This window comes from Pseudoliparis swirei, chromosome 17 (assembly GCF_029220125.1).
Source record: "Pseudoliparis swirei isolate HS2019 ecotype Mariana Trench chromosome 17, NWPU_hadal_v1, whole genome shotgun sequence".
In the NCBI taxonomy this organism is placed as follows: domain Eukaryota; kingdom Metazoa; phylum Chordata; class Actinopteri; order Perciformes; family Liparidae; genus Pseudoliparis; species Pseudoliparis swirei.
In genome coordinates, this window is record NC_079404.1 from 11,860,869 (window position 1) to 11,877,193 (window position 16,325).

Below are 16,325 nucleotides of genomic sequence, written 5' to 3' on the forward strand. Positions count from 1 at the left end.
GTAGACTATCCACTGGAAAAATAAACTGGATTTTGAGTTGAAATATGTCCTCATTTAAGATGATTATTAAGTCAAATGTAATACAAATTGTCTTTTTTACTGTCCTTTTTATTTCTAAAAGTTTTTGTTTTAATTTTAAATCACCCTACAGAAGGAATGGTTTCCATCATTTCAGGGACTATAAATTAAATACTGACAGTTTAGCGTAAGGTGAACAATTTATTTCATTTTCATTAATTCGCTTCAAAAGATGTTTTCAGATATGTTCTTGACTCAGTCACTGTGGAGACGGATGATCATTTTCTCCGTCTCGCTTCAGGAGACCAGAGGCAGGTGGGCGGCGGCGGGACTTTGTCCACGGACGGTTCAGGCTGGATGCTTCGGGCCACACCGGCGGGCGCCGCCTGTCGTCGTAGTCCTCTACGTTCAATCGGTCGACTGGATCCTGGCTTTTCAAATTAAAACAAGTGCAAAGGAATCAATGAAGCGGCTTACTGTGTAATATCTGACTGCTGTACTTTTGGTAAATGAGCAGCACAAAATACTCCAATGTACAGCCGAGTGTTAATGGCTCCCTGAGATCAGAAGGCCAGTCACATCTCAAGCATGTCATTGTGCCATTTGTGTTGAAGTCATTTCCCCTAAAGAGAAAATGGCTGGTATTTTACCACCCATGGTGTGATTCTGTAGTTTAATTAACTGTTGCGTCAGAGGCTGAAGTGCAGGCAGGTTGTGCGTTTAAAGAAACCTGGAATCTTGACCTTATTAACATGTGATCCAACATTATTATGACTAATATGATGTATTTGTCAATTGTCAACTCTTGATTTATGATTATTTATTGGTCAACTCTTTGAATTAATTCGTCTTCTCTTTGAATTATTATTATTTACACATGAACTCTTTGAATTAATTATTATTAACTCTGATTTATTTATATATACTCTTAATTCGTTATTATTATATTTGTATTATTACGTATATGTCCATTGTTTTCATGCAAACTGTCGCTGGGCGTCAAGGAAAGAAGAAATAGAAGGATAAATTAACCTTTTGTGCCACCTTTAATTGGCCCGGTCCATAGAGTAGTGGTATAAGCTCTCGCACTTGGAACCGCTCCCCCTCAAGGGTCCGCGGGTTCAAACCCCGCGGGAGAGTCAGAGCTCAGTGCGATTGAGCTGAGCTAAAATGTGGGGCTTCACTTTTAACTTATTGTTAAAAATAGTTTTTGTTCTTTGATTCGTTATTCCTAAAAGTACGAAGACTGAACATAATAATAATAATTATTATTATGAACATGACAGAATACCATCCCCAACATGATGAGTTAGCGGCCGTTAAAACTCACGGAACTTCAACAACAACAATTGAAGCGAGCACGCGGCGGACTGGGTGAGGCGGGAGAAGAGACGAGACCGAGACTGGACTTCAAGCAACACCAAGACTACTTTAGCGGCTAACGCAGCGCCGCCGAACTAATGTGGAGGCCGGGCCGAGCGCCTTAACGCCGGGGAACACCGTAAGGATTGACGTAGTAAGGATTTACGGAACACCCCGAAGAGATAAAACAATAAATAAAGTCACATACCTCTTAGAATAGGACGGGAACAGCGAGCTATGAGGACATGCAAAGAATAGAAACGGTAAAGGAACCCAACAATCATCACATTCAGGGTACTAGAGTAGAGGTGGACCATGTGGCCTGGAACACAATCGGACTCTGCTTCCTAACTAGACCGACATGCGGGTTCAGGTCTTCAGGTCTTCGCAGACCGAGTCCAGCAGCTCTACACCAGACGGCCTTTACAGAGAGGTACCGACCTCTTCTTCACTTCCCTCGAGCGACGGGCGGTTCTCTGTAGATGGGGACCTAACGGACATGTAGGCCGCAAGGTGAACCACGAAAAGTCCTTTAGAAAATGAAACCCGCTCCACAGTCGCGCATCTACACAATATTTAGTTCATAAAAAAGAAAGAGTCCGTCGCTAAATTTGACGTCGATTCTCGATGCGACTATGTTTTATGCCGAACTAGTTTCTCCAGACACGTGATCGTTCTACACCAATGAGGTAGCTGCTTTTTGTCAACAGAATGGCAAGATGTCGTCCTCGAGCAGTAGGGAAGACGAAGAAAATACATCGGAATATATTAATAAATCAAAAAACAAACATTGTTTTATGCATATTACTTCAGTCAAGCACGAGGAGGTACATTATTTCACCACTACACGATGGATTACATACAGGACAAGCCGACACACGTGGCTCGGGTTGGACGGTGAGTCTCGGGACGTGGCTGAGAACTTCAAACACTGTGTTGATGTGGAGTTTGACAATATTCCCGAGGATGCTGGCTTCCATCACACGTGCTACCGTAGATTTACGGACAAAAAATCCATGGCAAAGGTGGAAAGACGTCTCGCACGTGAGAGACAAGAAGCGACGGAAGACCACGAGGCCATTCCATCGACTTCTAGCGGCACGAGTCCAACAAAGAAATTGCGATCCAGGTCAGGAATGCCAATCGCAGGCTCTGGCCCCGTTCTTCCTGCCCTGGGCATAATTTGCCAAAAAAAGGAGAAGTTCGTCAACCGAGCAGGCAAACGACAAAGGGATCCTCTGTCAAAGGCTGAAACATTAACAGCAGGTAAACACACACACACACACACACACACTGTGGTTGAGTGACTGAAAGGTACAATTATGTGTGAGATATGTCAACAAACTCATTGAGCTATCCTTATTGTTTTGGTGAGGCCAATTGCAGAAAGCTGCCGAGTTGAAGGAGGACCAAAGTATTCTTTTGCATATAAAAGACAAAGACTGTGTGGCTCTGGAGGTGCAGTATCACAGAGGCTGTTATAATCAGTGCACCAGGTTTTTGACGAGGCCTGAAAAACCAGAGAAAGTCCGGTAAGTTATTTATGATATTGCATTTCAAGGAGCTACTAACTTAACATTGCATAAGTAAACATTCAATCCGCATTCTGTTGTATGTGCACACAATCACAACACTTATTCATTTCTTTCCTTCTCATTCATATGTGTTCGAGGAATGAGCCCACGTTTGATGTCAGCTATAAGATATTCTGTGAGAGGATCATTCGCCAAAGGCTGCTTGTCAACCAAGAGGTGCTGAGAATGGGCCAGCTGAGGAAGGCCTTCATTGAACTGGTGAAAGCAAATGAAGGTCTTGATGCTTCAAACTACAGGTAACTGAAATGCATTTTTCTCTCGCGTCTTATTATTTGTCATGTGCAAGTCCAGCTTTACGCAACATGTGTGTGACAGGCCTGAGAAACTGTTTTTAATTCTTGCTGTTTGCACAAACATGTACCAGTTGGCAACAAGGAGAAGTGTGTGTGTGCGTGATGTTGTGTGCCTTTCTTGGGCATCTTTGGTGTTAAATGTGCTGTATGGCAGATAGGTTCTAGCCTGTAATGTCTTGTACCACCTGCACCACTCTCTGCTTTTCATGATACTCCTGTGACTCTTAATTGTCACTGTTTTGTTGTGTTGCAGACAGGATATGTTGAGGAAGAGGCTGGCTCATGATTTCCCCCAGCTGGTGTTTCACATCCCCACCAAGCACAACTTCTGCGAGCTGGTTTTTGCAGAGACCCTGTCAACCGGTACACTCGTGGACATGCTACCTTACCCATCAGGTGCAGAAACCACTGAGCACTGAGGTCTGCAAAGGTACAACATGTCATGCATAAGTTGGATCATATCAAGATGAGTCCCGTCACAGACGATGATCAGATGATTTATTTGCTGTAAACGGCCTCGTCTCCTCGCCGCATGTCAACAGGGCGTTATCAAAGCGTTCAACCAAAGATACTCAACCGCGGACATATACACGGACGATCAGCTGATACGGCATATTTTGGGCATTTTATAATAAAACTATAATAATAAAAACAGTGCAGGGGAAAGAGGGGCGAACAGAAATGTACGAGAAAAGAACTCCAAAGATCAAATAGTTTATAATCTCTGTTTTTCTTATAAAAATGTTTTTTTTCTCGAAATATCATCTTCCTCGTGGATTATTGTTGTAATAATGGCCCTAATTCAGAAACACACACCAGCTGGATGTCCTAAAAATGACTTCTACGTTAATGTTATGCCGTTTCAGAGGTTCAATTTTCAATTCAGTTTATTTTGTATAGCCCAACATCACAAATTACAAATTCACCCTCAGAGGGGGCTTTACAATCTGTACACGTAGACACCCCTGACCTTTGACCTCACATCGGATCAGGAACAACTCCCCAAAAAAATAGAAAAAACCCTTTCACGGGGGAAAAAGGGAAGAAACCTTGAGGAGAGCAACAGAGGAGGATCCCTCTCCAGGACGGAGAGAACAATAGATGTCTGTGTTTCTATGTATTCGTGTTTGTGTATGTGTTTCTGATTCACTGAGTGTCATTTTATCTGTTTGTGTGTGTGTGTGTGTGTGTGTCAGCAGTGTAGGAGGCGTAGAGCCCAGCAGCTGCTGGCTCAGGCCGGCCAGGCTCTGTCTGAGGCCGTCGGCCTGATGCTCCACCACCGGCTGCCCTCCTCCGCGCTCGCCGCCGCCTCCCTCGACATGTTGGAGTGTCACGGCCGGTCGGACCCCGCGGCGTCGGGCCAATACCTCGCCTTGTTCCAGGTGTGTGCGTCCACGCCACGCAGGTGCCTCTGCGCCCTCCGAATGGCACATCGCCACGGACGCCGTGATTCCATCTCTTTCCACCGGCGCCGCCTCATCCGCCTCCCGTCTTTAATCCCCAGAGCTGCTGCACCGTCGCCGCGATGGCCGCGGTCCTGAGCGCCGCCGGCGCGTCCCGGCCCTCGGCTCGGCCCGCACAGGACGCTGCTCCTCTCTCGGGAGGAGAGGCCCGGCGGCACGCCGACGGGGGCGCAGGACTCCCTCCACGGCTTCTCCCAGGTACCGGGTCACCAAGCCCCCCACTCATGATTTATGGATGCTGTCGGGGGGGGGGGCATGTGGCATCAGGACATCTGCAGCCTTATGAATATCACACAGCTGGAATGAATCTTGACTTAATGTGTGAATATTAGAAGTTAAATCATCATCAACATCGGTGTGTTTAAATGTGTATTTCTGTATTTCTGTAAAGAATGGAGATTATAAAGTCCTTGATTTCCCTCAAAGGAAGTGAAGCGTGTTTAATTTTGTGTTATTACCAACGGTCTTCAGAATAAATTATATGTGAATAATGCACTTCATCATTAACATGACAAAGTGGAAACCGATTGTGATATTATCGTCGTCATCATTTTAATACGGACGTGACTGAAATGCCACCGTTTCATCTGTGACCTTTTTGGACACATTACACGTGGCAGTTGATCCGGAATGAGGTTTTCTCCTCTTCTTCAGTTTCCAGATAACTTCTAATAACGACAGCAGTGAATAAATCCTTCACTCCTCATGATGACTGCTGTAATACGTGCAAAGAATCGGCAATTATGTCCTTTTTAGTGACAATGGTGCTTCATCACCAGAGCAATGCTCCATATGCCTCAAGTTTTCATATAATATGAATTCATCCACAGCAAATACTTCTTTAATCCTCTGACATGTTTGAATTATAACACTTGAACGTTCACGCATCGCGTTCAGACGCATGTGCCGCAGACAGCGTGACGCACCCGGTCGGGCGCCCCCCCCCCTCCCTCTTGCGTCATCACATCGTCGCCGAGCAAGTCTGGAGTTCTTTATTTTATTTGGGAGAATCGCCAAATCTATGTACATCTTCAGAACTATAAATTGAAATGGCAAAAAAATCTAACTTTTAAACTTACCTTTTTTATCGTTTCTAAAATAATTTTCTCCAGCTAATGTAGAACAAATAGACCGATGGTGAAAATATTGATAATGCACAGTTACACGTATGATCTTGACATGATTTGCAGGCCTTCAGCCACCTCACCATCCAGCCCAGCCACCTGAACATCCTCGCAGAGCTTCCGCCCAACATGAAAATCCTGCTGCTTCAGCACTCTGAAGATGGGTACTTCCTCTTTTGTCTCTCACTATATTCCACTTTTGTTGCCTTGTTATAAATTAATGTTTTAATAATAGGTTTTAAAAGGCTGAAGGAAGGGGCCTGCAGTGTGGTACACCTGCCACTAGGGGGCTGATGTAGAAACTCTGTTTGTGTACTTGTGGAAAGATGTGAACTGAAATGTAAAGATATTTAAAGTAAACATGTGACGTAGGGCATACAGTAAACAGGCAGCAAGTCAAATGAAATAGTTTGTGAGTGTTTGCTGTGTTTGTTTGCAGGTCCGAGCTCTACGGGGCCTTCTATGAGGTCACCAGAGCTCCAAAACAAAAGGGGAAGACGGCGCAGGGAACAGGTGAGGAACAAGTCTCCGCTCAGGATTCAAGCTCTCCGCCACTTCTGCATTCATGTGGATGTTTGTTCCGTCGCCCACGGGGGAAGATGATCTCCGTGACACACGTCGCTCCTCAAAGCATCGTTGTTAAATAGAGACGACATGATTTAGTGTTTCCATGTAACATTTACCTGCACGGCAGAGGAGGAGTTCACCTTGAATGAGGACAAGGAGAGAGGAAAATATAGTGCCGACCATTGACCTTTCACCTCTTTGAGTACTAGTCTGGCGTGGAATAAGTGGGGGGGGTGGTGGTCCTCATTCTCATTGTTTGAGAATGAGGACAAGAAACAGGAAAAGAAAGCGACAGAAGAAGACGGAGAGGGGGATCTTACAAAAGGAGGAGGCGGGGTGAGGTGCACATGGGAACCGATTGAAAGGCCTGTACGCGTGTGATTGCGTGTCAACTGTGTTGCTGCAGGGAGCCTGGCGTGCACGAGGGTGGCCAAGGTTCCCGTCCGCCCGCGGGCTCTGCTGGCGCTGAGGGGCCGGACCCGGGCCTTCGGCCTGGAGGCCAGACTCTCCCTCGCGGAGCGCGGCTCCGAGGAGCGGCGCGGTCTTCCCGGCGTACGTTGAGGCCTCTGCTCCTCCTTCACTCCGTTAACATCGTCCACCGCGAGCCGCGTGAACAAGCGCCGCTGCAATTATCTCTCAGGTCAACAGAATAAATACTTTGTTTCACGGCGACTGAAACTCTTCTTCTCTCCTACAGGACGCCGCCGCAGAAGAAACGTTAGGACGTCACTTCAGAGACGTTGTGAGAGACATGGACGACTATTTAAATCCACTTCTCACTCAGTTTGACTTCTCCTGCTTCAGGTGACGTATTGTGTTCACCTATCTATCCACCTATCTACCTACCTATCTATCTGTCCTCACCTGTCCTCCCCTCCCTCAGGCCCCAGGCTTCATCACCACCAGTCCCCGAGATGACCAAAGCCAAAGATAAAGAAGAGAAAGGGAGTTCAGGTAAAGGAAGAGCAGGTAGAGTGTGTGACACCCTGTGGTTATCTTCACAGAGTCACGTGAGCATCCGAATCTGTTTATTGGCAACCCGTCAGCGGATCTGTCCTAGAGGGCTGCAGCCCCTCCCCCTTCAGGCCGGAGGACATTGGCTTCACACACAGCTTGATAACTCAGCGGGGATTATAGCGCCTCCAAACTGTTTTAAAAAGAACAAATTCAAAGTTCAGAAATTCTGGATTTCAGAAGCAGAGCGGTACAGCGTTAAAGGCCGTTGTGCGGCGACATTTTAAAAGATTAAAATAAACAATGAGTTCTGTGGAAATGTGTGCGCACGCAGCTAAGTTCCCCGCGGAGCCGGGGGAGTGCGTGGTGCTGCTGGCGGACAGGAAGCTGCTGCAGTTGCCCCTGGAGGCCCTGACGGTGCTGCAGGGCGGAGGCCTGAGCTCCTTGTCTCGGGACTTCTCCCTCCAGCTGCTCCACAGTCGGCTGAACAGAGAGGAACCAGACAAAGGTACCGGAGACGCACCTGCACCCGGACTTTAAGACATGCATGTTGGTTTTGTTCAGCCCTCAGAGGGCTTAACACTCTGGACACATCGGACAAATACATGTGAACAACGTCACGGAGTTATTCAACGAATACGACAGAAATGTAATGAGTCGTGGGCGTGGACCACGATCCAGATAACCAGGATACATGTAAACAGAAGGAGGTAGAGAAGGAGGGCCGTCAGCAGGGTCACGGCAGGAAGCAGGGCCCAGGAGACAATGGCCTAGGAGGCAGGGCCCAGGAGGCAGGTACTAGGAGGCAGGGCCCAGGAGGCAGGTACTAGGAGGCAGGGCCTAGGAAGCATGTGCTAGGAGGCAGGGCCTAGGAAGCAGGTACTTGGAGGCAGGGCCCAGGAGGCAGGGCCTAGGAAGCAGGTGCTAGGAGGCAGCGACCAGGAGGCAGGGCCCAGGAGGCAATGGCCTAGAAGGCAGGGCCCAGGAGGCAGAGCCTAGGAGGCAGGTACTAGGAGGCAGGGCCCAGGAGGCAGAGCCTAGGAGGCAGGGCCCAGGAGGCAGGTACTAGGAGGCAGGGCCCAGGAGGCAGGTACTAGGAGGCAGGGCCCAGGAGGCAGAGCCTAGGAGGCAGGGCCTAGGAAGCAGGTACTAGGAGGCAGGGCCCAGGAGGCAGAGCCTAGGAGGCAGGGCCTAGGAAGCAGGTGCTAGGAGGCAGCGACCAGGAGGCAGGGCCTAGGAAGCAGGTACTTGGAGGCAGGGCCCAGGAGGCAGGGCCTAGGAAGCAGGTGCTAGGAGGCAGGGCCCAGGAGGCAGGTACTAGGAGGCAGGCCCCAGGAGGCAGTGCCTAGGAGGCAGGGCCTAGGAAGCAGGTACTAGGAGGCAGGGCCCAGGAGGCAGAGCCTAGGAGGCAGGGCCTAGGAAGCAGGTGCTAGGAGGCAGCGACCAGGAGGCAGGGCCTAGGAAGCAGGTACTAGGAGGCAGGGCCCAGGAGGCAGAGCCTAGGAGGCAGGTACTAGGAGGCAGGGCCCAGGAGGCAGGTACTAGGAGGCAGGGCCCAGGAGGCAGAGCCTAGGAGGCAGGGCCTAGGAGGCAATGGCCCAGAAGACAGGGCCTAGGAGGCAGGGCCTAGAAGGCATTTGGTAACCTAATCTGTCTGGAACAACTGGTATCTACGTCATTTCAAACATTCATTCATGCAATAAACAGGCATGTCCAAAGAATGCCCGCATCCGCTTCAAAACATTGGTTCTGGCGTACCGTGCTCTGAACGGATCGGGCCCCGTCTACATCCGGGATATGGTCACACCGTACACCCCGGCGCGTTCGCTCCGCTCGGCAACAGCCAACCGACTTGTGCCTCCTGCACCTCGAGCTAATCACTCTACATCCAAACTGTTTGCTGTCCTGGCTCCTCAGTGGTGGAACGAGCTCCCCACTGACACCAGGACAGCAGAAAGTCTCTACATCTTCCGCCGGAGACTGAAAACACACCTTTTCCGACTATATCTGGATTAAAACACAGATTTGCACTTCAGTGGCACTTAAATAGCTCTTATTGTAATACTTTTGGAGTTCGACTATGTTGAGGAAATGTTAATTCCTGTATTCTTGTTGTTCTTTGTTTATACTCTAGGTTGAAATGCACTTATTGTAAGTCGCTTTGGATAAAAGCGTCTGCTAAATGACATGTAATGTAAAATGAATTTATATGGAAGATGTATGTGAAAGTATGTCTGTGTGTATATATGTATATATATCCATCCATCCATTATCAATACCGCTTATCCTCATTAGGGTCGCGGGGGCGCTGGAGCCGATCCCAGCTGACATAGGGCGAAGGCAGGGGACACCCTGGACAGGCCGCCAGTCCATCGAGGGCACATATAGAGACATACAACCATTCACTCTCACATTCACACCTATGGGCAATTTAGAGATCAATTAACTTGACTGCATGTCTTTGGACTGTGGGAGGAAGCCGGAGAACCCGGAGGAAACCCACGCTGCCACGGGGAGAACATGCAAACTCCACACAGAAGGACCGCCTCGACCGGGAATTGAACCCACGGCCCTCTTGCTGTGAGGCGACAGTGCTAGCCACTACACCACCGTGCAGCCCAATGTATATATATATATTGTTTTATTTTTTATTTTCTTTGTTATTTTTTCTTTATTTTACATACATTTTCTGATTTATTTGATATTAATTTAGGATAGGAATACATAAGCATTTTTTTCTTCTACCTATACATTTTCAGTCTTTCTGTTTTGTATATTATATAGAATAATATTGTATTTGATTGACTGAATAAAATACACAACACACATGGTGTATGAAACTTCTAAAGAAATGTCGGAGTGACCGTCAACTATTAAATATTATAAAATTATAGATATTCTTATTTACAGTAAACAAAGCAGGGTAATGTAAAAAGAACATTAGTAATATAAATAATTAAGCTGTTTCCAACAGTAGTGACTGGCAGTTTAATTCATATTTATTAATGTACGCAGCAACTTTTCAAATAGTCGTTGCATTGTTTAATGCAACACAGTTTCAAATATAGTTTAATCAAAGTAGTGTGTGTGCGTGTGTGTGTATAGAGTTGTTGCTATTATAGTTGTCCACCTCATTGTGCCGTTTCTTGAATGAACAAAGCAGAGCCTGTATGAGGAGAAGCAGAGGAACCTTTCTACCAGTCGATGGCAGTATACGCTTATGTAAACCATACATTTAATTAAATGTACCCATCGTCTCTGTTAACTAACTAGGTTATTGATGAATATGTATTTAATGCCGTTTATTTCCTCTGATTTAATGTTCATGGTTAATTTGCAGCATAGTTGTACATACATCATGTGGCGGTGCGTCAATAGAGGGCGTTAGGGCGCCGCGCCTCTGAAAATGTTGAGATGAAGAAAAGAAAAAAGAAGAAGAAGAAAATATAATATTTACTGTCAAAAAACGTTATATACCAAATAATTTAAATAAGAAATAAAGCGTGTTGACGCGCTAAATGTGTGTGGGAGACCGTAAGCCTGTCAACAACCACTTGAGTTAAATGTGACCAAAAATAATATATCGCCACTCATCCTCACGGAGAGAAGCCCCTACTGGGGGAATTGGGGGTGCGTGAGTGTACACTGAAGGGAATACTGGGGGGGAGAGCACAGATTAGAGTACTGTTCACGTTCTTAAAGGACACAGGGGTTGTTATATATTTTATTTTTATTTATTTATTTATATATATATATAATTTTTTGTTGTTGTTGTGGGGGGGGGTTGTTGGTGTTGGGGGTAAGGCGTTAACTGACGCAATAGTACTCCAGAGGGTGGCGGTAATGCACCAATTATATGGATGCCAACCGCCGTTAAAAAAGAAGAAGAAGAGAGAAGCCCCGCCCCCTTTTACGCGCACGGCCCTAACGTGTGTGTGCGGAGCGAGCAAAGATTTCACGGTCGTTGCGGCAAGGACAGCTTCTCATTGTCTGATGAAACAAACGTGAATCTTCGGGCGTAGCTCCGCGAGCAAGTAGCTAACCGGAGCTGGTTAGCTGGATGCTAGGTGAGTAATGCGTTGTTTAGATTCTCCTGCCTGTTGTTCCAAAGTCCTGGGACTCTGTCTCTCCCCGTCGCCTCATCCAGCCTGTCGTTTGCTCGCTTCAATTATTGTTTAATGTCCGTGAGTTGAACCCGTTATCTATCTTTTGTGAAGTCTCGACGTGCATTGCCTGCTTCGCCGGCTAGCCTCGGAGCTAACTCGTCATGTCGGGGCCCAGAGAGCCGAGAGGCGTTAAAAATCGCCAACATTCCGCGTATTTCACAAAAGCTACGGGGGAGGTCGAGAATTAAAATGTGAAATGTTTTTAAAGTTTGTAAAAGAGTTTTTCGGACAATTGTCACGGGGAAACAGCTCTTTACAGAGAAACCCACCCTCAGATGGAATTGACTCCCGCGTCCACAGACCGCCCGGGCCGGGGCGCGAACCCTCGTCAGTGAAGGATCCGCGTTACATGCGAGCGCGCTACCGCTAGACCATCATCTCTGGGCAATTTCTATGGCATTTTTGGTTAATTTATCATTATGAAACGCGTTATGTGACCAAGCCGCCGGTTTGAATCAAGCAATTGACATATCTCTAAATCAAAGATATTAATTATAAATTAAAAGAGTTGACGGGTAAATAATACTTATAATAAATAAAGAGTAACCCAGATGGTCATAATAATAATAATACTGGGAATTTATAGCGCTTTTCTAGACACGCAAATGTCGTTGTTAGCTCGCTAGTAGCAGGCTAACTACCCACACAGTGCAAACCTGCATCAGTTTTCAATGCATTCAGGAAACTCAAATCAGGCTGAGGGAGCAGCAGCTGGACCAGCAGGCCTTCACGTGAGCTCGTACTCGTGGCATTGTGTTCATGACCATGCATTAGCAATGAAACTGAAGGACGGTTTGGGGAATCTGACCTCATGTCAGCACTTTTGGATTGTGTAAATTACGTGATGTTGAATAAAAATAAACAAGGCTGTTCCATAAAACCTGAACCTATTGCCTAAATATTCTAAATTGCCATCAAAATAAATACGTATACTACTTGTTGTACTCAAGGTCGACATTAATTCATTTTGAAACACTTTCAGGAAACTCAAATCAGCTTGAGGGAGCAGCAGCTGGACCATCAGAGCTTCAGGTGAGGTGTTACATTGATTCTGTGTTGATGTGTATTATTATGCTTGACATTGTTAATATCGCCTTCCTGTTTAATGTGAATTATTATAATGTTAAAACATGCATGTGCAGGCTAGGCTACGTTTCCTTTGCTCTTTAGGGAACAGTCTGGCCACAGTGACCGTCAGCAACTTCAGCACAAGAAGTTACTGTTTCAGGCAAAGTGGTGGAGTCGGTATCCATGGCTGCATTATTATATAGCCCGACACTCTTTGTTTTGAGTAGGATATAGAATATATACTGTGACTGTCTTTTGGCATTTTAGCAGAACTTTTCTTATTTGGTGCAGAATACGGTTTTGTATTTAAACTAAGGTTTGATAACAGTAATTTAGTTTAAATCAGTTTAAAGAGACTGAGACTGTACTTCAAGCAACATCAACGGTTTTCACTTGTTTTTTTGCTTGAGAAAGTACTGGTATTTTTCCAAATATGATGTGACTCGGTAGTTTAATTATTTGTTGTCAGTCCTTGAAGTTCAGGCAGGTTGTGCCTTTAAAGCCCCCTGACTTGCATTTGCATTACATTGATCTGGAAAACGATAACTCATAAAAACACCTTTAGTGGCCTTGCAGTGGATGAACAGCCAGCAGCAACACGGCATCGTTCTTTTGTTGCTATTCTTTGGCGTGCTGGTGGCAGTAATAACTTGTGTGATGAAGAGGAGGAGTTGCAAGCTGTTGGATCTTCCACAAGGCAGCCTGGAGGAGAGGCTGCAGAGGGACAACGCTCTTCTCCAGGTAACCAAGAACAACTGTTGTCTTCTAACCACTTCTCCCTCCCTAATGTTCATTCATGAGGTTGCCAACCATGTAGTAGACGGACGCCTTCTGGACGCCATGGGGGAAGCAAGAGCTTTCATTAAGAAATGATGCTGTGGTGATGGAAAATAATAAATAATTAAATATAACTATTGTGTGTATTATTTTACGCAACTATACTAGTCCGCATGTAGCATATTCCAATCTGTTAAATGTTCTCCTGAGAGCAACCTGCGTAACATCCGGTTGTACTTTTTATCACGGAGGATGGCAATTTTTTTTTTTTAGTGCAACTTTAAAAAGTAAAAAGGCAGCGCCGTCTATTTCTTCTGCTCGTATTCTCTGCCGACCTCACTAAACTTTAGCGCCGCGCTCTCGTCTTTTAAAATGATGATTCCATGCGAATGCAACAAACACTGCCTCTGCTAGCATGGCACACTGTCTTCACTTGGAAGATTGCAGAGTGTAACTGGACGCTCAGCTCTGTGACCTCGATGTAATGATCATACGGGGCAAGGTCAGAGGAGGTTCAAGATATTTAGACTATACAGCGTAGTTTTTGTTTGCAGTTTCTTTCGGATAGATGTTTACAAAAGTTCCTTTCTCAAATCTCTCGCTCTCTCCGGAGACATCTTCTTGTTAGAATATATATATATACACACACACACATACACGTATAATTAAAGAAGTCATTAATTCAGCTGAGAACACTATTTAGATCAGACTTAGAAACTGGATCACCATCATCTTTTTTCGCACTTGTCATCTTGGGGTTCTAGATCTCAAAGGATAAAACGAGTCATGTGTTATTGTACCAGATGTTCACGTGTTAATAATGAGTTCACTATCGACAGAAATGCTGGAGAAGCCAGCGAGCCAAGAGAGCCAGCAGACGTGTGGCGAGCGGGGGCCGACGGAGGCCTCCCGGATCACTGGGAAGCTGGCGGTTGAATAACGGCCAGAAAAACCTTCTTTTTGTTATTTCCTTCTCAAATGTTTGTGACTAGTTCATATACACTGGGGTGTAATGATGTAATGACTTGTGACAATAAAAGACTTGTAACTTGGTAACACGCTGGCCGTCTACTATAATGTCACTTTTAAGAATAGCAGTGAAATATATATGTATGATTTAAGGACAAATTTAACTGATAGGAAGATGCAGTTGAAGCACACCATTCACTAGGAAGCAGATGGCAGAAAAATGTGTTGACACTGTCTATAGTGCATTATTAACATACTCGGTATGTGTTTTAATCTGCGTACATGCATTATGATGTGTATGATATTCCTTTATTTGTCCCACACTGGGGACATTTCAAAAATCACAGCAGCGGTGCACATCAGAGCATCAATGAAAATAAATATAAAACAAAATAGTAATACTAAATATGCAGGGGGAAAATAAAGTAAAGTGCTGAGTAAAGTAAGGTGCAGAGTTTGCCAGGATCGCCAGCGATCTACTGCAGTGTGTTGTGCAGCCTGACAGCAGCAGGAAGGAAGGACTTGTGCTCCCTCTCCCTCAGACACCGGGGAGGAATCAGCCGGTGGCTGAAGGAGCTGTGCAGAGCTGAGAGTGTCATGCATGGGGTGGGAGGCGTGGTTCATCAGAGACGAGAGCTTTGCCATCATCCTCCCGTCCCCCACCACCTCCACAGTATCCAGAGGACACCCAGCACGCTGCTGGCCTTCTTTAGCAGCTTGTTCAGCCTCTTCCTGTCAGCCGCTGCCATGCTGCTGCTGCTGCTCCAGAAGACCACTCCATAGAAGATGGCTGATGCCACCACAGAGTCCAAGAAGGTCTTCAGCAGTGCTCCCTGCACTCCAGAGGACCTCAGTCTCCTCAGCAGAAAGAGTCTGGTCCCTTTTGATAGAGTGCATGTGCGTGGTCAGCCCAGTCCAGTTTGTGTTTCAGGTGAACACCCAGGTACTTATAAGATTTTACAATCTCAATGTCCAGTCCCTGGATGCTCACTGGTACCGGAGGAGTGCGTTTACCACGGCGGAAGTCCACCACTCGGTCTTACTAGAGTTGATGTGGATTTGAGAGATGTTTGTAAGTTTACTGTACAAAAGGCTAAAAAAGGGATTAAAAGAAGATGTATTTCTGTTGGAGTCCAATTTTGGACTAATGTTGAAATGGATGTAAGAATGGTGAACTCCTTTTTGGTTTTCAAGAGAATTATTTATAGAACAATTCTTGAGTTATAAATGTGATTAATGTGACCGAAACACAGGTGGCGGCGCGACTCTCTGCCTGTCTGACCGACATCTCTCAGTGGATGTCTGCTCACCACCTGAAAATCAAACCCGACAAGACCGACTATCTGGATTAAAACACAGATTTGCACTTCAGTGGCACTTAAATAGCTCTTATTGTGGTACTTTTGTAGTTCGACTATGTTGAGGAAATGTTACTTCCTGTATTCTTGTTGTTCTTAATTTGTACTCTAGGTTGAAATGCACTTATTGTAAGTCGCTTTGGATAAGAGTCTGCTAAATGACATGTAATGTAATTCATTGATAGATGTCATTATTTATGAAAATTCAAAACATGTTATCTCATGAAATATTCTTCTTCAAACCATATTTGCTCTTCTCAAGTTTTGTTGAGCAGACATATGGATCAAAGAAGATGCAGGGAGTCCGATAAAATAACAGAAACATCTCTGAATGCTCAGGGTGCATATTCTGATGTTCATAACATCTAAGTTTGCCAGTTATTTCTCTTATTATTATTTATTTTCAAAATCTTACCATTTATATCTATGATTCTTCATTATTCATTTAGTTTCTTCTCTCTTACTTTGTCTATTGTTATGCATCACAATAGCAAGGCAAATGATTATTTCCTCTTGTTTTCGTCAATATCATTTACAATGTATTATTAGTTTCCCACTGAGACTAGCGTGTGGTGTTAATGCCTGAATCATAACACAACGCAGAGTGCACA

The 16,325-nt window shown here is 45.5% G+C and overlaps 2 protein-coding genes and 1 long non-coding RNA gene across 7 annotated transcripts; 2 read left to right on the forward strand and 1 right to left on the reverse strand.

Moving 5' to 3' along the window:
* Positions 1-206: 206 nt before the first annotated feature.
* Positions 207-1,984, reverse strand: LOC130207389 (uncharacterized). Its single transcript, XR_008834277.1, has 2 exons — positions 1,589-1,984; positions 207-449 (listed from the first exon to the last, which is right to left on the reverse strand). It is a non-coding gene; the product is annotated as an uncharacterized LOC130207389 (long non-coding RNA).
* A 75-nt stretch (positions 1,985-2,059) lies between these two features.
* On the forward strand, positions 2,060-4,859 carry LOC130207380 (uncharacterized). 5 transcript variants are annotated; one of them, XM_056435959.1, is made up of 6 exons: positions 2,060-2,646; positions 2,756-2,912; positions 3,053-3,211; positions 3,522-3,698; positions 4,465-4,650; positions 4,773-4,859. In XM_056435959.1, the coding sequence occupies exons 1-4, from the start codon at positions 2,100-2,102 to the stop codon at positions 3,685-3,687; spliced, it is 1,029 nt and encodes a 342-aa protein (XP_056291934.1). In that variant the 5' UTR covers positions 2,060-2,099; the 3' UTR covers positions 3,688-3,698; positions 4,465-4,650; positions 4,773-4,859. The 5 variants fall into 5 exon arrangements, with proteins under 5 accessions (XP_056291934.1, XP_056291933.1, XP_056291936.1 ...); XM_056435958.1 differs by having other exon boundaries at positions 4,468-4,650; XM_056435961.1 differs by having other exon boundaries at positions 3,522-3,664.
* LOC130207572 (cilia- and flagella-associated protein 46-like) lies at positions 4,537-10,205 on the forward strand. The gene is made up of 9 exons (XM_056436220.1): positions 4,537-4,714; positions 4,811-4,929; positions 5,922-6,019; positions 6,295-6,368; positions 6,829-6,974; positions 7,120-7,226; positions 7,306-7,376; positions 7,711-7,884; positions 9,672-10,205. The coding sequence occupies exons 1-9, from the start codon at positions 4,537-4,539 to the stop codon at positions 9,707-9,709; spliced, it is 1,005 nt and encodes a 334-aa protein (XP_056292195.1). The 3' UTR covers positions 9,710-10,205.
* Positions 10,206-16,325: the final 6,120 nt, after the last annotated feature.